Raw genomic sequence first — 25,255 nt, 5'->3', positions numbered from 1 at the left:
TGGATATTAGCCTCACTCCCATTGATGAATTGTGTATCTGTAGTAGTTGCAGTGGTGGTGATAGCGGTACAACCATCTTCCTCGTCTTCCTCTTCATTCTCCTCCACTCTCACATTTTCCCTCCGTTAGTGAGACACAAATCGGACAGGCCCTGCTGAATGTGCAGCAGCTGTCAGCTACACTGTAGCCTACGGTGTAGTGTGTCTATCCCTCGGTTCACAGAGTGTGTGTGTGTGTGTGTGTTTGTGCAGCCCTAGGTCCAGCCCATCCATTATCAGTGCTAGCAGCAGTGTGTGTGTCTCATTCATAATAGATGCCCTGACCAGTACCTGAGATATATATCATCTCCACTATGAAGGGGTCAGGGATTACGCTCCAATGGAGTCACAGAGCTAGGGGGGGGGGGGGGGGGGATGAAAAGAAAAGTTCCTCCTCTTCCTCTCTGTAAGATCTTCCTCTTCTCCACGTTACATTCAGCTGTGAGTTCTTCTCATCCCCCCCTTTCCTCCTCTCCCTCCTTCCACAATCTCCATTACAGCTAACCCTCCCCTCCGACAGCCCCCCCCCCCCCCCCGCCTCCTCTCCCGTCGATCCATCTCCTCCTCATGCAACATCCATTTTCTCAGGCGTCACCTTTGGCATGTCTTGCAGAAAATTAATTTGATTGGGCAGAGTGCTTGCCAGTCAATATTTTCAGCCAGAGAGTGGAGAGAGAGAGAGAGAGAACAGAATTGTGGGTAAGTCTCCAGACAGGTGCTGGGCTTCCATCCAAATTTCCACCCCACTCCACAGAGTCCACATTAAGCATGCAGCATTAGCTGTGTAGGATAACATATAGCTCTGCTAGCTCTGCTGATTTGTTTGTTACTTTACATAAACATGCATCACCTTTGCCATAATTCATGTGATTGATCTGCAGCTAATATTTAAATTCTAGTACTCGATATTTAATGTTTGGATCTGTTTGTGTGTTTTGACTGTGATGATGATGATGATGATGATGAGAGCACAGTGACTGCAGTGGGTGAATGTTTATTGATCACCATCTCTGCCTCTGTGTCTTTTACATTTAAGATTAAGATTTACTTTATTAATCCCCATGGGATTAATTTACATTCAGTAAGTTGTTTCTTTATTATTTATTTCGGGTTCACAGTCGGACACCAAATGAACATGTGATGCATGGACCCATTTAGACAAAAGGAGGAGGACGTGGAGAAAGTGAGGACGGGGGGCAGGAGATGAATGAGGAGAGATGTGAGGGCTGATTTCAGAGGAATGGCTCCTCTCTCCTCTCTCCTCTCTCCTCCTCCTCCCTCCTGGTGTTAGTGTGTTACTCCCCATGGCCCGGTGGTGACATGGCATTTAATAGACTCCCCGCTGTGAAACAAACTACCTCAATTAATTCCTCTGACTCGGCCCTGGCCTCTCTCTCACTCTCACACCCTCGGGTGTGTGTGAGTGTGTGATTTAAGTCGTCGTCGGTCCGGTCTTTTTGTCTCCCTGCTGGCTGTATAAGCTGCATTTAAAAGACATGGCCCGCTCCAACATGATGTACTTTTATTCATTATCTCATTGGTTTCCATTTCAATACACACTCACACACTCACCCCATGGTCTTACTTATGAAACCATTTTTCCAGCTGAAGTATCACTCCTTGTTATATGTGTGTGTGTGTGTGTGTGTGTGTGTGTGTGTGTGTGTGTGTGTGGGCAGCATGTAGCAGTACACAGTGGGGTTATTTCAATACAGAGAATTATGAGAGCAATTGTCTCCTGAAAACTGACCAGATGAATCCGAACATGTGGAAAATCCACAGAGAATACAGACGTAATGAATGTGGCAGAGCTGTGAGGCAGTCACGGCACAGACACACACACACACACAGACCTCTGCACTGCAAAGCATCTCCTCCAGCTGGGTGATGCTCGTTAGCATGATATTGATGACACATGTCGGTGTTGTTTGAAATCCAGCATTGGACCAACTTCAGCCAATCAGATGCAACTAGGAGGTGTTGTGTTGGTGTGTGTATGTGAGGAAGTAGCATGCATGCTAATCTGCTAGCCAAACCGCCGTACCTTTGTGTAATTCCTGTTTGTGCCAGTAGATGTGCCAGTGAGCCATCTGTGCGGCATCTCGTCTGCCTGCAGTAGTGTTGGAGTTGGTTTGTGTAACGGTTTCTTAGACTGACTAAATGAGTGTGTAGATGCAGATATGTGTAATTATTGCACAGCAGAGGCTTCTGCATGACAAATACCTGTCGGCTGATTGGATCCTCTGCTGTTGTGGTTGATGAGTTTTTCCATGTCTACCAGGAATCTCTGCCTGGCCCTCCCTCCCACTCCTCGGCTTCTCATATACATTATACGTTAAATCATATTTTCAATGACATCTCTTACATTTTTTGTATTCCATATTGCAGTGTGTGTGTGTGTGTGTGTGTGCTGTGCTCTGTTCTCCATACACCAGGGGATTGATTTGAATGTGTGCAGGCAGCGCCTCGGGGAGCAGAACCTGCAGCCCGCCGCCTAATACAACTGTGTAATCATTAATACATAATGGTGTAATACCAGGATCAGAGTGTTCCCGACTCACCCTGTGGATAGAGCCACTCAACCCCGGCTGTAGCCAGAGGTCTAGCAGGTAGTACCGAGGTTTCCATTTTTATTTGCCGACACGAGGTTCTTAATGTTATTTCAAAGCCCCTTTTGGCGCTGTGTGATATTTTAATTCAGCTGTAGGAATTCTTTATTGTTTTATTGTGCTGCTCAGATTTAGATTTATGAGTGCGCAAATAATAGAATCCAGGAAAATATGGGAGGAAATAAATAATCTTTGTGCAGCCACATTTTAGTAAAATAAAGACGTTTAAATTAAAGTTACACAGAGGAGGTTGTTGTTGTTGTTAGAATATAGATTCCAAGTTCATTCTAAGTGTCTCGTGCACACACATCCTCACAAAAACAATGGCCCACTTGATCCCTAAAACAACACACAACGTTATGTTAATGAGCTTAAGATCATATTGGCGAACATGATCTGAACATGAGACTCTGATGCAGCCCCAGAAGTCTCGAGTAAGGAGGCAACATGGCGGACTTATACCCCGTTCACACTGGGGAAATCAATCCGGCTAGAGCGGGATTCGGGCCGTATGTAGCTTTTTCAGAGTGTGAACACCGTGAATCCGGCTATATCCAGCTTGATTTCAATCCACCTCTTGGAGGTGGATCTAGCTGGATTGGCTCAAATGTGGCTCAGGTCTGAACGCAAATGCAGCTAGCGAATCCGGCTAGCGATGTGATTCTTCCGTGTTCATGAGGACAGTGTCCGTCTATCTGGATTCAATCCTACTCTAGCCGGATTAAATTTCTCCAGTGTGAACGCAGCCTTAAAGTCAGCAGTCTGACACCGCCAGCTGTTTGTTTTCACCTGCAGCTAACTTTTGCATGTGGAGCTGCAGGCTCCTCTTCCTCTCTCTGTCTGCATGCACACACACAGTGAAGTTTGAAGTTTTGAATATTAATAATAATAATAATGCCCTGATGACAATGATACTATATAAAAACGACTCGACTGAATTTAATTTTCCAGCCTGAACCACTGTGATACAGTATAATCCTCCAGTGTGAGTATAAAGACAAAGTGTCAAACAATGTGTCGCTTCCCAAATGCCAATGAACTAGAAGCTGGCCTTCTATCATCAGCCTGTCACTCACTGACAGTTTAACTACTGCTCTGCCCACGTCTCCATATATTCCCTTAGCATGGCTGATGTGTAGACGTCTGCGGCTGCAAATCAGGCCGGTCCAGTCGGGCTGACTGGCAGTATTTCTCTCACTCTCTCCATGCAGTGATGGCTTCATTAAGGGGAAACTGCCTGACAGTGCTAGCCTCCGGTGCTAAGCGCTAATCACACAGCTGACCTTGGGATCCTGGACAGTGGACCGCACACCACACTCTGTGTGTGTGTGTGTGTGTGTGTGGAGGAGGAGGCTGAGGCTTGGCTGCCATATGGGTTGGCACTGAGACCAGTGCATGTGGCAGGGATGGAGCCTTCATGTGAGAGTGTCTGACCGAAAAATGGACAAAAAAATCCCATGAGATCAGGATGAAGTCTCAGTTGGCATTCTTTTTTTAGTTATTATTTAGGAAATCTGGCGTCCAATCAGCTGGTGTTTCTGTGCTGAACATTTCTATATTTGATGCACCTTCATATGCACTCTTCTCCTGAGGAGCTTTGTCAAGTCTGAGAAAATGGTTATGGGGGCCAAGTCAACCTCTGTGTAAATGATGCAGCTTGGCAGAGCACTTTTTGTGTTGGATGAGTTGTACAGAGTTGTACAGAGCAGCCGCTGGTGTCAGCATCATATTTCAGGTCCAAACATTTTTCTCTTGTTTTTGCACAGTTGCTGCTCCATTCCAGGACCCAAAGATGGCGGCCATTTATTTTAATGTCCAGCCTGCAGAGTTTACATGAGGAAGCTTGAGAATTTGTTTTAATCTAATGATGATTATTGATTGTTGTTGGTGAGTTTTTTTTTTTTTTAGGATGACCGGTGCTGCCATAACCCCCCCCCCCCCCCCCTCTTCCACAAAGCATAAATCTCACTCACTGCTGTAGTTTGAATCCAAGATTAGATTAGATTATGATGGAACTAATTTTTTTTAAAAATCCAGTAAATTGAATCATTAACAGAATAATCTAGCTGGTCATTGCTACCTGTCTCGCTCCCAACAATCAGAAATAAATCAATTAAAATCATTGATGTTAGTCCAATTTTCCAATGTGCACCAGTTACAAAAAGTCGTGACTTTCAATGCCAAGTCGGACATAATGTTACTCTGCAGCTGGTAATCTGGCAGGGCTGCAATGTTAGAGAAACTCTGCTTCACGTAAACAAGTTTTATCAGTGTAAAAAAAAAATCTGAACTATTTTTGAGATAAAATGATAAAGTAGTACCTTCTGTGTTAAAAGCTATGTATGAGAACATATTGAACACTCTCTGGTGCAGTGATAAAACAGGTGAACCAGCAAAGTTATTAAAAATGATCTCAGGCAAAAAAACCTTGATAAAAGTGACATGAGTGAGTTGTTGTGTTGTGAATCTGCTTAAAAACAACACAAAAGTAGCTTCAAGTGTGCGAGGATGCAGGTCAGAGTCAAAAGATCACTTAAAACGTGTAGTTACTGCACTCAGAGTGTCGGTAAATGTCACATGCATGCCGACATTTCAGGAAGAGTTCTTCTAAGATGATCAAAAATAAAACATCGGACAATTTCCTGCCAGATTCTACTGTACTGTAAAAATCTTCATGGTAAAATCAATGCATCAGTCCACCCAACCTCTGATCGGAGGCTAACAAGCAACATAAGAGGAATAAATCTTTATCTTCACATACATCAAAGAAAACATGAGCTCTGCTTGTACTTCATAATCCAGAGGAAAGCTGATTCAGACGTTTACACCAACAGCAGAGCAGAAAAACGCTGCGCTGCTCAGAAAGCCGGGAGCCGAGATGAAGAGATGACTCTTGTAACAACAGATGAGTGCCGTGAATGAAGAGATGAATGTGTGCCAGCTGCTTTGATGATCTTCCAAAACGAGTGACCACTTTAATTAAAAGTCTTTTCCCTCTCATCCATCATCTTCAAAAAGCAATTCATCACAGCGAGAAGGCAATAAACAGTCCACAAGTAATTAACTGGTCTTCTATTTTATAGTGCATATACTTAATAATTCTACACTACAAAAATACCTTTCTGATTTTAGTGACGTTCAACTGCAGTTCCCTCTGCAGCCTCTAGGGGCTGGCTCCAAAGGTGAAAGTGAGTCAATCCTCATCGACCTCCATGTTAAAATGTCCAACTATATACAGCAGAAATATCACACAGTAGCAGGTGAGGCCAACACACATGAACATATATGCCTACATAAGTGACTACATGTAATGATAAATGATAAAAATAAAGTTTCAAATTAAAGCCTCACACCATTAAACCAGGTGAGGAGGAGGAAGAGGGGGAGGAAAGAAGGGTGAGACACACTGAGAGGATTGTGAGACAGAGGCCTGAGGCAAAACTATTCTCTCTGTGTGTTTACACACACACACAAACAGCTGACACAGCATTAAGGTCTGTAGAAATAAAGTCGCTGAAAACATATTATCAGTAATCTGTGATGATTTTTGACAACGGGACACCTTTTAGCCAATATGTAAAAAAAAAAACTCCATCAGGGGGAAATGCCTAATTTGTCTAACAGATATCGTGATCGGAGTCGACCGCTCAGAAGGTTAATGGAGACCAGGGGCAATGTTTTATGAAAAATAAATTAATGCATTTTTATTTTATTACAAGAATGATTCCATCAATGATCGCCCACTCAGGACTCAGTCCAGCTGGTTAAACAGTCCTTCATACAGAAGCACTTCAGTTTTCTCTGCATATTTTTAAGAAGGGCTCATTTCTGCTGAGCCAGTTTTGGTGCGACATCTGCTCTGAGATGACAGACAGGTGACTGAAATACTTCAGAAAACACTGTCTCATGTGGGCCGGCCGCTACACACACACACACACACACACACACACGGTTATTTACACTTTCCTCCACCCATTCAGCCTGTGTGAAACCTCTCTAATGGGCACACTGACTGGATTGACTCTGCAATGGAGAGGGAGGAGGGCAGCAGGACTACACCATGAAAAGCATTGTGTTCAGAAAGAATCAATCACTGCTTTTCAGTGTAATTCGATTCCATTCACAAAGGGCCGGGAAGCAATTTTAAAATGGAAATGCCACTTGACTTCAAGTGGAGGAGAAAGAGGGAGGAGGAGGCGGAGGCGGAGGGAGAGGACTATTCATTTGAGGCTGCTGTGTGTTAAGGTATCTCTCTTTCAGCGCAGTGTGGTTACACACACTCCTGTTTGAACAGAGCCCTCTGTGTGTGTGTGTGTAAGTGTGTGATTGTGTGTGTTTACGCTGGTAGGAAATCTTCTGTGGGTCAGTTCACTGGAGAACAAAGGACTTTTTTACACAGTCCTCATAAGGCCGAGGTTTGCTTGGCACAGCCACATTTTTTTTTTTAAAACCGTGGACATTTTGTTGGCTCTCTTTGGTCAGACGAGAGGATTAAAATATGACAACAAGTTGTAAGTTTAATGTACAAAAGGGCTTAAAGGCAGGGTAGGAGATTTTGAGTCAGCCAGATTTCAAAGTAAACACACGCCCCTTTCTCTCGGAGCTCACCCCGAAGCCACGCCTCCCATCACCTGAAGACGAGCTGCGGTCTGTGACTTCGGCCATCATGCACGTACCTCTGTGGTGCGTGCAGAGCAGGAAGAGAGTGACAACCAGACAATCCTCCGCGTAGGGTCCACCCGGAGGATTGGCTGATGTTTTTAGTGTTTTATAGCTTCAGATGATTCATATTCTTCGTTTTAATGACAAACTGCCGAACTAATCGGTTGCTATCGGATTGTAAAGAGAAGTTACACTAATTTAACAAAAAGTGCATCAGAATGAAATCTTCTACCCGACCTTTAAGTGTGTTGGACTAATAGAGTGTAGTGGGTATTTTGGTGCCTTTACTTCTGACCGCATGAGTGTGTATAGTACACGGAAGTGAGTGTTGCCAACTGGGCGACTTTCCAAATCTATTTTTCGCCAAAAAAGCGACAAATCTAGCAACTTTCTCTGGTGACTTAGACTGGCATGAAATCTTGTATCGTTCAACGAGGAGCGGGTGTGACCCTGAGCTCCTCCCCTGCCTCAAAGCACTGGCAAGCGGTCAGCCTCACAGCAACTTCACGCAGCTCCTGTCCCGTCATGGCTGACAGAGCGGGATGTAACACAAGCAGTGACAGAAAGGAAACTTCAGAGGGGCAACAGCAGCAGCAACATGATGTGATGACTGATTCCTAAATCAATGTTGGATCATCAGGCTGTGTATTTGATGCTGATCTGTGGTGTGAGTGTTAAAATAAGTATAAAAAAACCTCAACAATGTAAACTGGACTGAAAACCGAGATACAAAGCGCAGCTATGAAAGGAGCAGCCGCACAAAGATCTGTATGATCCATTTAAATACATGTGATGCAGATCGTGTTGCTCATTAACGGTCTGATGTTTGCTCTGGATGCAGCACTCCGTCAGTGCCTGTTTACCTCACCGTGATGAGCTGTGTGTGTGTGTGTCTAACAGTGGACTTCTGAGTCTAAACTGTGTGCGTGTGTGTTGATGAAGGAAGGAAGAAAGAAAGAAAGACTGCAAACACGAGGCCTGTGATGAATTGGATGAGAGGTGGTGTGGATGTTGAGAATTTAGTTAAGTAATAAGTGAAAAATGTTCGCTGCTGAATAATTGATTGTCCCCGTGCCCCCGTTCGCTCGCTCGCATTTGCACTCATACATGCTGATGAAGAGCTATATCTCTGCTTAGCAGCAGAGGGTACCCCCCCCCCCCCCCACACACACACACACACAACCTTCTCTCTCTCCCCACACACAGACCTACTGTACATGCTGATGAGTGTTGTAGTTATCATCACTTGAATATTTCTAATTTTCTTTGGATATAAGCTGTAACACCTCTTGCTGTGTATGTTTGGGTCAATGTGGGTGTATGTATGGGTGTATGTGGGTGTATGTATGGGTATATGTGGGTGTATGTTTGGGTATATGTGTGTGTATGTATGGGTATATGTGTGTGTATGTATGGGTATATGTGGATGTATGTTTAGGTATATGTGGGTGTTTTATGGGTGATTTCATTAACAGGGACAGAAACGGCCTCTGATTTAAAATCCTTTAATGTGTGGGGGAGAGCTCGGCCTCTCACAATTTATTCTGCTTTAATTTAATTTAATTACATGACTTCTTATTCATCATATTCTTCCATCCTCATGCCTGAAGGGAACTTCTATCATCACTAAATTAAGGTTTGCTTTATTTTTTTTAAAGAAATGCATAGAGTCTGTATATCAACCCTAAATGCTGCATTTCCTGACCTTAATTCGCCTCATAAATGCTGATTAAATGTGCTCGGCTTCTCTTCGGCTTCCATTTGTGAAGAAGCGCTGGTTGTTTTCATAAAGTCTGACTAATAAATTGGTCTATTTCACAGATACAGCGTTATTGATGTGTATTAGCCGATATTTATGTTACATCATGCAGATTAGGATGGTGTGTGTGTGACGTCATATAGTCTGAGCTGCTTCCGCTGCGTTGTGTTCAGTGCTCCCAGCACATGTAGCTGCATCATGCTGGTGCAGTTAACTATTTTACCCTGACAGCTACTTAGCATGGTAGCTAACCTAGCTTCAGTATATTGTGATTTTATGTCTGCATGTTTTACTGCATATCCATATCTATTGGGCTCCATTTCCTCTGCTTTTTAGCATTTTAGCACTGAAGGAATAGATGCAGACTCTGAATGGATGTGAATGAGGCGGGAGTGACTGTGGGAGTGAAAGCCAGGTGCTGCTCATTCAGATTTTCAGACACATCATCTCGGCTTCATCATCTTTTTTTCTGTGTAATGTCCATTTAATGAAAGCACCTTTCGTTTGCTGCGGGTGCTACAGCGACTTCTGACTTTTATTTAATCTCTTATTCATGACGGCCATGTTGGCTGCCTCTCCTCTGCCCGTCCTCACACTTCCTGTCAGTTTTGTAGCAGAGGACACATATAGATATATGATAAGATGGAATGGAGGATGAAAGGGTGGAAAAGGACATCCATGCAAATGCAGCAGCCCACACCCACACTGCCTCCGCTGCCTTCACATTATATATAAAGCCCTGACTCGCTGGCTGGAATATGAATCTGTGAGTCTGTGAAATTCCACCAGATCGTTCATCTATAAATGTGTGAAAGCCTAAAGATAGGCAGAATGTTGTGAGGATTTCTATCAGTGCGTCTGCACAGAAACATCTGAACTCCAGACAATGTCCAGCCCTCATTCTCCCAACTTTGTGCAGAAGTGGCATTTCCTTTCACTGCTGCAACACACATCCCAACCTGCAGCCGCTGAAAAGCTTCAGTGTAGAGTAGAAAAAGGAATGTTAGCTTTGCATCAGCAGGAACTTCACACACACACACACACACACACACAGCTAGACCGTAAACAAACAACTAGAAGTCTGATTGAATTCTGATGGAATTCTGACGAGGAAGTCAAAGTTCTGAGCTTTTCTCAGAATGTTTTTCTTGGAATTCTTCTTAAAGATTGGGAAGCAATTCTCCATCTTCTGAAAATAAGGTCAGAATTCCAACAGAAATCCATCTTTTGAATGCTTGGAAAGGCCCAAAACTCCCCCTGAATGTTTTTTTTTCTTCACTTTTTAGCATCTTTGTGTTTAACGAGTGCATTCAATACAAACAATCCGTCATATTTCATAACCAATTAATGCAAAAATCAGTTCAAATGGCTTCACACCCTTCGTTCACTCTGTAATGGAGCAAATATGGAGCGCTTGCTTTTCCAAGTTGTGCCGAGCGCCTGCTCCTATTATTGTGGTTATCAATCATCCCTGTAAAGATTGTGGTGGTACCAGCAGGCCGGGTCACCCCACCTCCTCCTCCACCACCACCACTCCCGCTCCAATGTGATAACATGAGGGAGTAGAAGGGGGAGGGAGACGACAGGGAAAAATGGCAGGGAGAAAGTTTAACAAAGCATATTTTCCCTCTTGTATGACTCCCTCTGACCTTTAGGGATATTAACATCTGACATGATGAATCGTGTGCTGGTGAGAGAAGAAAACGAGCAGAGAGGGACGGCAGGAACGAGGAGGGAAGGATCTTATTTCTCATTAGAAAGCTCTGGATTAAGGAGATGGAGTCAACACTTCTCTGCATCCCAACCCTGCACACACACCATCACACACACACAGAGGAGTGTGTGTGTGTGTGTGTGTGATGGTGTGATATTAGTGTGAATGAAAATGAAACACGCTCCTCTCCAGCCTGATCCTGCACACATCAGCAGTCCTGAGACTGGAGTCCTATTAGGCCCTCAGTGATAGACAGCTGCCCCTCCTCAACCCTCCGAGTACTCACACACACACACACACACACACACACACACACACACACACACTCAGGAAGACTGCACACACTGCAACATGCACACTCAATTAAAGACTGACCTTCTAGCCTCTCTGGGCACTGTCTGACAGTGTTACACCACCATATCTCTCGAGTGTTTGTCTGTGTTTAATCGCGACACAAATATTGACACGGCAGTTTGTCAGCTGTGAAAGAGATGAAGATGGAGAAGAGTTTTTTACAGTATTATTAGCTGATAATCTTATTTGACAGTGTCAGAACACACGTTTCTCTTCAGAGATGTCTACCAACATGCTAACTGCTACGTGCTAGCTTTCAAACATCTGGGCTCAACGATATAGGCTCAATTAATGTGTTGATTTGTGGAAGACAACATGCTGAAGACATTAGCCAAGCTAGCTATTGGTTGGCAAATATCTCAATCCTAGCGACCACTAAGACCCCGTTCACACTGGGGAAATCAATCCGTCTAGAGCGGGATTCGGGGCATATCTGGATATATCCGGATTGATTTCAATCCACCTTTCGGAGGTGGATCTTGCTGGGCTGGCTTACATCTGGCTCAGGTCTGAATACAAATGCTGCTAGCAAATCCACTAGCAACATGATACTTCCGGTTCACGGGGACAGTGTCGCGTACAAAAGCCGCATGTAAACAACCGTCGAACTACGACAGCTTTGCCCTGAGTTTATTTCCCACAGGGCTACAAAGGAATAAACTGCTTTTTGAACTGAAAAAAAAAAACAAATAAACGAGCGACACTCCTACCGCGGCCTAAACGGACTCTGTATATTACGAGGCGCCACCTAGTGGTTTGGAGGGCAACAAAGAAGCCAAGCTAAGCTGGATTGAGCGCCCGCACGTGTGTGTGATAGCCAGATTTAAATATAGGTCTGAATGTATCCAGCTTAAAGGCGATCTGGATTCACTCCTACTCTAGCTGGATTGACTTTCTCCAGTGTGAACGGGGCCAGCAGACTAGCAGATTCCAAGTACAAGCTCCTCTTCTATGTAACAAGAGGGTCATGAAATATAAACAAACGTGTCTAAAAACACTGGGAACATTAGCATCACACTCCCCTCATGAGCTGAAATCGTCTGAAATGAACTTATTCTCTATTTTCCACTGTTGTTCTGAGACTCTCACACCACTTGGCCCTCTGATAAGGAGCGGCTGCCTCTGGTCGTGCTCACCCCTCACTGTGATAACAGTCTGGAAATCACAAAGGCCATAGAGGACGGTGGAGAGAGATTTAAAGTATAGAGCTTGGAGAATAATCTCAAGCCTGTGAGAGGGGGGGGATGAGGGGGAGAGGGGGGAGGGCAGATAAGGCTGACTGGATTGGGGAAGAGCCGCATACACCATCAGTTAAGAAAAAAAAAATGCATTACACTACATTAAAAGACCAGGCGGCTTCTGCTAGAAGTGCTGTCATATGCTGTTATTGCACATGTCCAGTGGCAGGTCCACGGGCGTCGTGCCAGTACAAAGGGCTTTCTGGGATACCTACTATCACTGGATGCTGAATCCACAGTGTGCATCAACCAGAAAGATACTAAAAGGGAAACTTTGTCATTTTAAAGCAGCTTTTGTTTCATCCCCGTCCACTCTGGAGCTGCTCCTCAAACTGCAAATTGTACTTTTGCACACACCATTTCAGGGACAGAGCACACACAGCACGGGCTTCTCCTGCAGTGTTTTTAATGGCCAATGAAGCTAGACTAAATCCAGACCTTCACCCCACACCGTCCTCCTTCTTCATCTGCTTAAACAGTACACGGACATTTCAGTGTTGACCCTGACATTGTCCTCTTTTTAGGACAGGAAACATGCTGTACCAGAAGTCTGCCCGCTCAAATATTTGCATTATTCAAAAACACATTATGCAAGATATTCAGCAGGTGGGATCCCCACCACCACCACCAGCAGCAGCACCACCTCCTCCTCCTCCACCCCTCACCTCCAGGAATTCCTGACGAGGCAAGCATCTTAGGATGACAGTGTGTGTGTGTGTGTGTGTGTGGGCAGTAGATGTGTTATGCTTTGTGTATGTGTGGAATGCGAAAGGGCACTCCAGGGTGCTTTGGGGCACTCTGTACCCATTAGTCAGGGCAGGCAGACAGGGACATCGCAGCGAAGCACAGGAAGACGGAGATGAGGCCAAAAATAGGCGTCTGGGTACTAAGGTGAAAAAAAGAAATGCGAAATTTTGGGAAGCAGAAAGCATACGTACATCGACGGAGAAGTCAGCAAAGCTCGCTGAAAGGGTTTTTTTTTTCTGTTTCACAACACACACTTGACCCAGCTCCTCTCTGTTTGAGAGACACTCCATCAAACATCGGCAGTATCATCATGTTTACTTTGTGTCCTGACCATCGGTATGCTGCAGGCCTCCAGCGTCTGAGCTGATTTCTGATCCATTTTTTGGGCTGAATTTCATGCATGATTTGGCATGCGGTGTACAGGCGGGAGCGGAGAGCGATCAGCAGCTCCTGTACCACCGTCAGAAAGTTTGGTTGGCTTCGTGAAAAAAGTAGCAATGAGCTTTGAGAGTTTCCTGCTCCACAGGAAGAGAGTCCAGAAATGAAAGGGGTCATATGGAGCCCAAAAATGTCAAGTTTATGGAGTTAAAACAATAGATCATCTTGTTGTTGATCATCTCTGCTCAGTTCCGATATATAATCAATGCTATAGTGTGTGTGTGTGTGGAGCAGACTGGTAAACATCACGGTGTAGAGTCATTCTAAAGAAATGGAGCAGTGGGTAGATGAAGAGGTGAGGAGTGTGTGGTGCTGCAGGGCAGTGTGTGTGTGTGTGTGTGTAAGTGGATGCAATGCTTCAGGGTGAAGTTGAACACACACACATCTCTGTGATTGCTGAAAATAATTACAGGCAGTTGACTGGGTGCTGAACAGAATGGGAGTGTCACTGTGGAAAATTGTGTTTTTATTTACTGTGCCGGCTCTCTGCCTGCATCGTGTCTCTCTGTGTGTTTACATGTGCTGTTTCCTTACACTGAATAAGTGTGCGTTATCTGAGTGTAGACTCTCTTAACAGGAAATCAGAGACGTTTAATGGCCTTGGGAGATGTCATGTCATCCATCTTTGTACGGTATATTGGGCCTGCCATTCAATTAAAATGTACATAAACTCCTGGTTGATCCAAATACAGGCAAAGAGGGTGGAGCCACAGTGAATCTGAGGGCCAGGAAGCTTGTGCTTTCTGTGCTTAGCTCTGGTGTGAAGTGGAACATTTTAACATGGAGTTATGTGAGCATTGACTCGTTTCTTTGGAGCCCCCAGAGGCCGCAGAGGGAACTGCAGGCTTTGCCACTTCTGCATAGGTTTTATTTTCTGAGCTCTGGAATGATCTAAAATGTAGGCACATGTTGACTCTGTATCACCTCCTCATAATGTCTCAGGAGGCAGTCTGGATTAAGAATGTGTGTGTTTCAGGTGTGACCTCTTCCTCTTTTGCCTGCTGGGTTTAGCTTAATCTGAGCCAGTCATGCGTAGCCTTCAGTACAAAAAAAGGGACGAAATTTGCCCATTGATAAATGGATTAAGTCCTAAGTTCCCCAGTGGCACTTTGACCTGAATCAGCTCGTATGCATGCCTAGCCCCCTCAACTCCTGTGCACCCAGATTGGCAATTGATTAGCGTATCCAAGTGCACCCCATGGGGCAGGCTCATTGATTAAGCACATGGATTGGTGGGACACAGATGCAGGCCAGTACATCCAATTATAGAAGTCCCAACAGGGGGAGAAGACAGGCTTTTCCTCCACTCCACTCAGCTGTGCAGGCCAGGCCTCTCGTTAGCAGGAAAGGTATCATCTTGATCTCATTGAAATCAGTTTACGTAGCTGGTAATGACTGTTTACACATTGACTCCTGAAGTTCAATTGTCATCAAATCGTTAAGTTGGCAGAAGTGGAAAAATCCTCCAGGGCAAAAAAAGCAGGCTGTAAACATAGACATGTAAAGGTGATGGAGAGAGAGTTAGCATGTTAGCAAACACGGGGTCTGATATTCCGATCAGTTCTCCAAACAAACAGGAAGTCACACGGCAGCAAAGCATTTCAAAATAAAAGCCCATATGCAGCTCATTGAGAATAAAAATGTCCCCCTGGGAAAGTCTGATGTTCAGTCTGTGTGTAGCTATGGTTTGATTTTCTGACTCTGAGCTTCAGTCTGTCTGACAGTGTCTGACGCAGGTAGTGAATGGTAGCTGCTTCTGGAAACAATGAAGATAAAAGCAGGGAGTGTGAACCAAAGCAGAAACGTTTTGGGCCATAAAATCAAATCCAGTGAGCTGAAAGATGCTGAAACACTCCCAGGTTCTGACAGCTCTGTCTCTCTCACGCTCTTTATTCCTGCAAGCACCGTCTCTCACTTCACAGATTGTCATTTGATCCACTGTCTAATTAATCTTGGTTGATATCTTCAGGCATTTAAAGTGCGGCCACAGGAGGCGCCACACATGCCTTTTGCCGACATTGGCCAGAATGTGTTCACAATAAAAGGCCACCAAGCTCCGCAGTGCTACATTGCTTATTCCATATAGAGTGCAGCGGGAGCGAGTCCCAAACCTCAGCTATGTGTTAGCATTTTAGCCTCCTTGCTGTGTTCCTCTGCTTTTGGGTGCAGCAGATGGAAGACATCATTTTTCATTTTTCATGCTAGCCGGGGTGATTCTGTGCCATCAGGCCTGAAGCCTGCCTGCTCAGTGAAGCTGCCGTCTTCTGTGTGAATAGGTGTGAATTGCTGCTTGCAGCTATACAGCGTTAAGTGTAAATAATGAATGCAGCTGTAAGTGTGTTAATATCATACTGCTACACCGCTCGCTCCATGTCCCGCCTACAGACGGATGTACAGCCCCTCGATGAACATTTAGAGTGAAGAGAGGTTCTATATAAGCAAACAGTTCAATAATCATTACGAAATATTTTTACACCAAGAGGATGTTTGATGCTTTACTCTCCTGCTGTGTCTTAGTCCAGTGGTGGCGCCGTCCTCCAGAGGTACCAATGTGGGTGCTTTGGTCCCCGTTGTGCTGTTTGAACCTTGCGTGAGTCTGGATTGGAGCGCAGAGCAGAAACAGGCTGTGCTTCAGGAGTTTGGTTTGGTTTACTGTCTGTGATATTGATGTGTTTTGATTCGTACATCGATTGTTCATTTGTAAGTCGAGGTGGAACGTTGTCCCTGTCAGTCCCGCTGCCTTCTTCAGCTCTTTGTCTCTCTGTCTGTCTCCCTCGCTCTCCGTCAGTCCCTCCTCTGTCTCTGCCTCAGACAGAAGGAGCGCTGTGATAGAAGGCCTTTATGAATAATGCAGCATTGTTATCACTCTGCTCTGGTTCCTCTTACAATGAAATGGTCTTAAAGCATCAAACATTTAGAAGGGCTTCTCTCTCCATTAAAGAAACAGGCTCCTAAAGAGGCCTGAGCTTCTCTTCATGTGTCTGCTTGGACCAGTCGCACGTTTCAGTTTCATCTCGTTACGAATGAGCACAATTCGCACACAAGGAAGCTGTGGTGACCTCTTCCTGAAGAGTAGTCCTAACGGTACGATTTGTACAATTTGTAGTTTGGGATGCAGCTCCAGAGCAATTCCCAACAACCAGAAATCGAGCTTTCACCTGGTGGACATCTGTCCAATGTCCGATGTGAAGGTGTCATATTCTGAAGCATCTCTGCTGTTGTTGTGAGAAAAGCCCAGCAGTGCCACTGACCCCAGTCCTACCACGGTATCTGTCTTTATCCACCTTCGACTGAATGGTCAGAATTTACAGGACTCTTTTTCTCCCCTTGCTCTCTCATTCAACCGTATCAGCATTGCTGCAATTGTCCACTATTGACGCAGCCTTCTGTCCGAGACACTCTCCTTTGATTGAGCTGGCCACAGCCTATCATTACAGCCAGGTTAGAATCATTTAGCCTAATGGCTTTCACTGGCCATGGCTTATAGTCAATACAGCATGTATGCCTCTGTGTGTGTGTGGCAGGTCAGCTAATGCTATCTGGAGAGCAATCCTATGGTCTAATACCCTTAGGGCCTTTTCACTTGTTAACACGCAGACACAAAGGTGCAGGAAGAGAAAATAATCCCAGTGCAAACAAATGTGGTTGTATTTCAATTTACCTGAGCGCATGCACAAAGGTCCACACAGGATGAGGCCGGTCAATACGGAGATGAGAGCTCTGATGATATCTGGGTAAGTTGTCCAGCTGCCTTTATCTGTGAGCTCACCGTTTCGCTGCTCCTCTAGACAGCTTCATCAGAGCTCAATCAGAGAATCCTTCACAAGTCCAGCTGCCTTTGGTTTCTACCTCTTTGAGGACCTGCATGACAACAACTCTTCACTGACTCAGACCCCACTTCTCTCAGTCTGAACCTCTAGTCTTGGTCTTCTGTGGTAGACCCCTGCCTCTGCGGGTTTGGTTTTAGGCTGTGTTACCATGATTAGAGCCTCAGTGGTGGTCTTTGGTCTGAGACGTTTTACGTGTCTTGGCATCAGTAGTGTCAATTTTGTTGTGACTTTTAGGCAGTGAGCCACATGTTGAAGACTTTGATCTTCATCCACCTGTCCTTCTATGTGTGGTGGACCTTGTGTTGTCATCATGGCTCCGTTGCCCCCCTTTAGCCCTCATCAGCTTCCCAGCTCCGAGGCCCAGGTCCTGGATGGATGGTAGAAGGAAGACTCACTAAAACAAAGCAGAACAAGTAGAACAAACGTGTGTCCAGGCCATCTTCTGAGTTGTCCGACGTGTGAGGTTCACCAGTGAGTTTATGTGTCCTGATGGCAGCCAAGTAAAGGAGGTGGTTGTAGTAGGTAAAAGGGCAGCTTGCCACATAAAGATTGATGCCTGAATGACACACCATCACTAAGCCAAGCTAGCCAGAGATATAGCTAAATTTGTCATCACTACTTGTTCTGTGTGGAGGCCTTTCTGGGGCCTGTTGGAGTAAAGTCACACTCACACAGAGCCTCTCTCTGTTTTTAAAAGTGTGTGTCTGCACTGAACTCGTCTTCGTCCGCTGGGTATGCTGGCGGTGTCGGTGGCTTTGTGCCGGGGTCTGATTGAATTGGGCACATAGGCAGATTTACATATGTTTGCCATTGTTACGGGGGTTAGTGAATATCATGTAGCAGGCCTAGAGGGAGCTGGCAGCCAGCGGACCTGCGACACACTCTGAATCCTAAGCAGCCTCTCCTCTCCAGCAGCCTCACCGCTCTGCTCTACATGAACATGATTTCTCTCTCTCGCTCTCTCTCTCTCTCTCTCTCTCTCTCTCTCTCTCTCTCGCTCTCATGCTGGCTTTCTTGTTCTATAACTATCATCACACACACACACACACACACACAGACACACACAGCGGTTGGGTCGTGGAGTGTCCCCGCTTGGCCGGTGAGGGACTGGGAGTGTCGGCCAATCTCTGCTCAGCCGAGTGTTAAATTAGATTCCGTTGCCTCTCTGTCAGAGTTGTGTGTGTGTGTGTGTGTGTTTGTGTGTGTGCGAGTGTGTTTCACACACTCATGCATAACTCACTCACAGGGACTGGGTCACTGTCACACACACTGATATCGGTAGCAGGAGACTGTTCTGTGGGTAAAGCCAGTCAGTTTGCAGCAGCCGCAGCCATGATGATGCTGATGATGATGATGATGATGATGATGATGCAGTGTTGGCTAATATCTGACTGGCTGTTTTTCTTCTCCTCATCTTTGCAGGCAGCTTGTTCATTTCTGTGTAATTAAAGCCAAAGAATTAGCATCTTTTCAGCAGCGGAGGGTCTCATTTCCTGACTTTATTATGCTATGAACAGATGGAGGCTATTTTACACTGCATAATATATCATAACGGTATATTTTCAATGTAATGTTATTATTTAATGATTATATGACAACTGGGGCGTGCTTCGCCTGATAATAGATTAGTGCAGGTTAGATGTGTGTGTTGTGGTAACTAGAACTATTCCTCCAGCTGCCATCGTCCAAGCCGATTTATTGTCAGTGTCACGCTAACGCACGGCGGCCAGCGCTGAGGAAGGACCCTGGTTTTGGAGTGCAGGATACCCTAAAGGCGCCTGAACAAAACAGACAGCACTAACTAATTAATAAACAATATTAGCTGGAAAATGAATGAGACGATGTGACCCAGCCATGATACTACCGCCACCATGCTTCACAGTGGAAGTACTATCAATGCTCTTCATTGATCTTTAGAACAATGAGTATTTCTTTGTGAGATCTTGTTATAAGCACATGGATAATATAACATACATCTGTGTGTCTGATAGATCAGACCTGAGGAAGTGAGACAGAAGTGGGCTTGTTTCCTCTTCTAGTCTTTCTTTTGCTCGTCTTCATCTCATCCTCCTCTGCCTCGGCGCTTCACATGAGACACCGTGTTAAACCTAATTAAAGTAGAATCCAGCTCGTCCAACAATGTTACTTTTTGTTTACTGACAAAATGTCTGCAGTGTTTTGGGAGAGCGCTCCCTCTGCTCTCCTCCCATCCCTCTCTCCTCTCTCTCCTCCCATCCCTCTCCTCTCTCTCTCCTTCCATCCCTCTCCTTCCACCCCTCTCTCCTCTGCTCTCCTCCCATCCCTCTCCTCTCTCTCTCCTTCCATCCCTCTCCTTCCACCCCTCTCTCCTCTCTCTCTCCTCCCATCCCTCTCCTCTGTCTCTCCTCCCTCTCTCCGTCCATCCCTCTCCTCTCTCTCTCCTTCCACCCCTCTCCGCTCTCTCCTCCCATCCCTCTCCTCCTTCCATCCCTCTCCTCTCTCTCTCCTCCCATCCCTCTCCTCTCTCTCTCCTTCCACCCCTCTACTCTCTCTCCTCCTTCCATCCCTCTCCTCTCTCTCTCCTCCCATCCCTCTCCTCTCTCTCTCCTCTCTCTCTCCTTCCATCCCTCTCCTCTCTCTCTCCTCCCATCCCTCTCCTCTCTCTCTCCTCTCTCTCTCCTTCCATCCCTCTCCTCTCTCTCTCCTCCCATCCCTCTCCTCTCTCTCTCCTTCCTCCATCTTTCTCTTTGCCTCTCCTCTTTGTTCTGTCTAATGTCTGCAGTGCACATCAATATTAATCGGCCCCTAAAGCACCAAGTTTCTGGCATGTTTACAGAGTCTGGCCAGGAAAGCTGCTCAAGCCAAAACACTGCAGTTTGTCTGAGCAAGTATCAGTTTGTGGCAGAATGTTTTCTTTTTAATGCAATTAATAGACCTCTAACTGCAATAGTGTGTGTGTGTGTGTGTGATTTCTTTGTATAGCATGTGTGTGTCTGTGCTTGTTGTGGAACATAAATTTGTTTACACAATCACATTAGGGGCACCTGTGTGTGTGTGTGTGTGTGTGTGTGTGTGTGTGTGTGTGTGTGTGTATTTGCATGTCCCTGGCTGATCTGCCTCAGCAGCTCTCGGCCCCAATCTTCATTAGTTGTCTCTGTCAATCTGGAACAATAAAGCTGTGGTGATGGGAGTATAAAGGACCCATGCACACACACACACACACACACACACTCTCTCTCTCACACACACACACTCGTCTTCATTCTGACTTGTGCATTTTGCATCACATCTTGGCCAGCTCTTGCTTTCACTCTAAGATCATTACAATGTTTTACACGCTGCAGACACACACACACTCTCACACACACACACACTCACAGTGTTGCAGCTCCAGGGGTGTGTGCGTGTCCGCCCAGCAGAGAGCTTGGGTAATGGTTAGGGCGGAGAGAAGCCCTGGGCTACTTTGCAAGATAAGAGCTGAAGTGAAGAGAAGAGAATCGATATCAGACACACACCCACTGTGCGACCGTGTGTGTGTGTGAATCTTTTAATTACCCTGCAATTAAAATTCATTTTCTTTATGATCTTTATGATCTAAATTTTTCACCTTATCTGAGTGTGATATTGAATGAAGAGAAGCCCATCAGCACGCCTCTGTTATTCTGTCACTGAGCGGCTGGATGGACACTTTAATAAAACTGATACAGATGTTTGGAGGCGTTTTTGTTTGTTTGTTTTATTGTATTTCCCATGAAGCTTCCTGTCCTCGTGCTGCAGCATCTCATCATCTCGGAGCATGATTTAACAACAGAAACTCTGCATCAAATGAACACCTGAAAGAAAGAAATTTGTCTGAAATTTGTAAGATAATCCAATCAAGTGTTTTCCCTAATTGGAGAAACGACGCACCAATCAGGGCAGTTTTCTGACCGCCGTGGATCAGACATGGCGGCTGCAGCAGTGTGACCCCGGTGTGACCCCGGTGTGAGTCTCACTCTCTGTTTAGAAACTCCTGACAAGTTTGTGGAATTCATTGCAGAAGTGCATCATTGACTCAGACACGCAGGCAGAATATTAAACAGCCTCCTTCTTAATGAAGCTTACACTGCAAAAAAAAAACTTTCATTCATAGATTTTATGGTCAATTAATTACTTTGTGTGAGATCAGGGAGAACAGAGCGGATCTGTGTGTTCATCATATGTCCAATTTAGAAAAATCAATATTAGTTGATTGACGAATCAGAAATCAATAGATTCATTAATAAAATGATAATTGATAGTTTAATCAATCCTTAAATAAAATTCAACTGCACTCTGCCATCTAGTGTGAGCAGTCATTAAGTGCACAATCTCGTCATTTTATATCTACACAGCTGATGTGGTTGTGCCACTAAAGTCATTTGAACTGTGTGTGTGTGTGTGTGTGTTTGAATAGAGCCGGAGATCATCAGACATGGCGCTCCGCTGAGCGGACGGGAAATAACCTCCATGAGAACAGAGGCAGGGAGAGACAGGTGCAGAGAGATGGATGAAGGGATGGAGCGAGAGAGGGATGGATAGTATGATTTAACTGATAGCAGAAATCATTTACCAGCGCAATTTGTTGACAAGGATCTGGGGATGTCTCAGTGTGTCAGCGCCTCAGTCACTTTGATGGATGATGGAAGTTCACTGACTCTAACACTCCTCTCTCTCTCTCTCACATGCTGCCTCTGGCTCACTCTCACTTTCTTTCTCCCTCTTTTCTGCCTTGAAACCCCAGCAGAGCAAAACCAGCTTCAGCTCAGTGTGTGTGTGTGTGTGTGTGTGTGTGTGTGGTCCACCTGCACTTAGAGGACAAAAAAAACAAAGTCCTCATGACATAAATGATCAGCCAGGCAGGATTACATATGAGAATGTCAGGTGATGTGTGTGTGTGTGTGTGTGTACCAGTGCGTGTTTGCCTCCGGTGTGTGTATTGACCAGGTGGGACCATATATCAGCTCAAATCTTTTATCGATGTTGCGAGGCAGGGTGGCCTATCGATGAGGCTCCTTGTTTTAGTGAACCAAGACTCGCCCCAGGCCACAGCTCCACCCTGCACACATTAAAAGGGAAGAGTCGGGGCGGCACCAGGCTGTACGGTGGTACAAATGTTTATTTATTTCTGCATAAAAATGATCAAAAACACTCAGATAAGGTGAAAACAAACTCAGCATTTTAGCTGTTTTCACCCTGATCTGTGTCCGTATGCTCAAAATATTTCAATATTTTGGTATTTAATTATTTATTGTTGGCTAAAGGAAGGATAACGTTCTGATGGAGCAGCCATGCTACTGGCTCGACGTAGAAGTGGGTGGGTGTTTGAGCAGGACAGTGACGATGCTGCTTCACCTCACACCCTCTTCTGTGCTGTCTCTAGATCCAATATGGCGTCTTTTTTTTCCAACATGGCAGCATCCACAGAGGAGATATTATGGCTTCACTTTCATTCAAGGTCGGGGAGGTGGAGTCACATGGGCTATACTTATATACAGTTTGGGGTTTGTAGGCTTGGTGGTCCTTCAGCAGATGCAGCAAAACAGGTTCAAACCATGATGCTACCACCACCATGCTTCGCAGAAGAGATAAGATAGCCTGGCTTGTAGATACACTGTGACCAAAACATGAACTTGCTGGAGGTATTCAGCTCCCCAGAAAACTCTGTGCCTTAATCTCATCATGTGCTCATGTTGAATTTATGAAAAATATTAGTTAAATCTGTTTTTTCTTGATCATCATATTCATCTCTTCTAATTTAGGGGTGTTCTTCTATCTTTCCAGATATGGATGAAGGCTTTGCTGACTACATTGTTCCTAAAAATATCATGTATGTGTGGAGAAATCCAAAAACAAATGATAAAAATAAGCGATCTAATTAAAGAAGAAGGAAAACACTCTGTCCAAATCTAACGAGCACAGTAAAGTCCTGCTTCGTTATTAATAACTCCGCTCGTTGGATTTTCTTCTTTCTTCTTCTGTATGTGATGTGAAGCTAAGCGAACCCTAAACTGAGCAGAACGCCTCGCAGGCTGTGGAGCCGCCTGTGACTCTCTGGCTACAGTCACTGAGCCATTGGCAAACTGCTTTGTTATGCTCATCGCCATCAATCTCCATGCATAAGAATAGCCAACTTCAATAGCAGTATTGATCAGAGAAACCTTTGGAAACAGCTAAGGTCAGAAGCCTGGGCCACTTCAAAAAGTTGCAGTGATTGATTTTTACATTTTCAAACCATTTTCCATCAAGTTTGGGTGTGGTGTGTAAGAAAGGCGGGGTGCTCATATGTCAGATGAATTCATCATCATCGGTTGGAGGAAATGATTATCTGACAGGCATGTAAATTAGAAGGAGAGCAGGGACAGGTGAACGAAGAAACTACAGCCGCACCGAGAGGCCAGAAGCAGCTCCAACAGCTGAGCCGGCCACCAGCCAACCAACCGGTCCGGCCTCATTAACCCGCCGCCTCCTTCTTCTTCCCCGTGTGTCTCTACAGGGTAACCAAGAGGCCCCAGCTCCCCCTGAAGCCATGGCTCAACCTTTCCCACCAGCCCAGTACCCGCCCCCACCACAGAACGGGATCCCCGCTGAGTACGCCACAGCCCACACCCACCCCCCGGCCGACTTCACAGGACCGAGCACGGTGGGCGAACACACCCTGACGCTGTACACGGCGACACACACGCAGAGCGAGCAGCCGGGAAACGACAGCAGCACCCCGGCGCTCACAGCCAACACAGTAACGGTGAGTGTGTGTGTGTGTTTATTAGGAGGCTCCACTGCACTTATTTGAAGGTGCTTCTCCTGGATAAAGGTTAGGACTTTTGGCTGAGGCCGACCCAGGACCCCCTTTGTAGGGGCTGTCTCTCCTATATCTATGTCCTGAAAGTGTCTGGAGAGACAGGGAGGTCTGGGCCCCTACCAGGACCCTGTAGACCGAACATTGTGGAGTCTTTATATGACTTTCACACTGTTCTATATGCTGTATGAGGAGGTTAAACAGACGTATCTGTCCATGCCCGAGAAGCATGCTGGGAAGGTTCTTAACACCACAACTGTGTTGTTTAATGGTAATACAATCATTCAAATCCATGCCCCATGTAAATGCATTCACACTGTACCATGTGACAGACAGGATGTGACTGATAAATGAGCAACAGTACAGCTGCACACACACACACACACACACAGGCAGGGTTAGGGACGTCCACGCTGTACTTAACTGCACCAACACTTGTCTACAGTTGAGGAGCCTTCAAGCTGTCAGGGCCAATAAGGCTGGTGCATGCTGGGAAGGTATGGGAGTGTATGGGAGTGTATAGACAGTGATGGCAGAGTGGGGGAGTCCAGTCAGCATTACTGGGAGTGTTTTACAGTCACTGTGGAGAGTTTGTCACAGGCTGTAACTGTTACTGTCAAGAGACATAGTTACTGCAGGATAAAGGAATACTCACCACACTTATGGCTCTGAATATACTGTCGGGGCCACAGATCAGGCTTTATGTCAGTTTTACTAGTTTATTTTTTTAAATGTTCTTTTTGTTGTTGGAGGTTGACGCTTAATGGACAGGTTATTAAAATCTATCCCTGTCCCACAGCACCCAGTATTAACCCCATCCTGGACAACATGTCAGTGAGACCAGCTGGTCCCCGTTAACCCTAAGAACCCCGCACAAGTAGAAAGAAGTCAAAACCTTCTGAATGAAGAGCAGATACTCACTGAATTCATTGTGATGAAACATTTGGAACATTTTCCAACAAAACTTGGTGAACTTTTCTCATTTCCCTCATTTGTGCGTCCTTCGTCGATCCTCCGCCCTCCTTCATCTCACCCGGTAATCAATCTCAGCACGTCATACTGAGGGACGC

General features: G+C 45.4%; 1 protein-coding gene across 4 annotated transcripts in view; it reads left to right on the top strand.

Annotated features, from left to right (window-relative positions):
* rbfox3a (RNA binding fox-1 homolog 3a) overlaps positions 1-25,255 on the top strand; it is a 242,842-nt gene that overhangs the window by 185,832 nt on the left and 31,755 nt on the right. For all 4 annotated transcript variants that reach the window (XM_028407838.1, XM_028407842.1, XM_028407841.1 and 1 more), the window contains one exon: positions 23,883-24,131. In XM_028407838.1, the coding sequence (XP_028263639.1) occupies positions 23,883-24,131 (249 nt within the window). The remainder of the gene's footprint in view (positions 1-23,882; positions 24,132-25,255) is intronic.

Source organism: Parambassis ranga, chromosome 6 (genome assembly GCF_900634625.1).
Source record: "Parambassis ranga chromosome 6, fParRan2.1, whole genome shotgun sequence".
Taxonomy (NCBI): domain Eukaryota; kingdom Metazoa; phylum Chordata; class Actinopteri; family Ambassidae; genus Parambassis; species Parambassis ranga.
The sequence above is the reverse complement of the archived record's forward strand: the minus strand, read 5'-3'. Positions and strand labels throughout refer to the sequence as shown.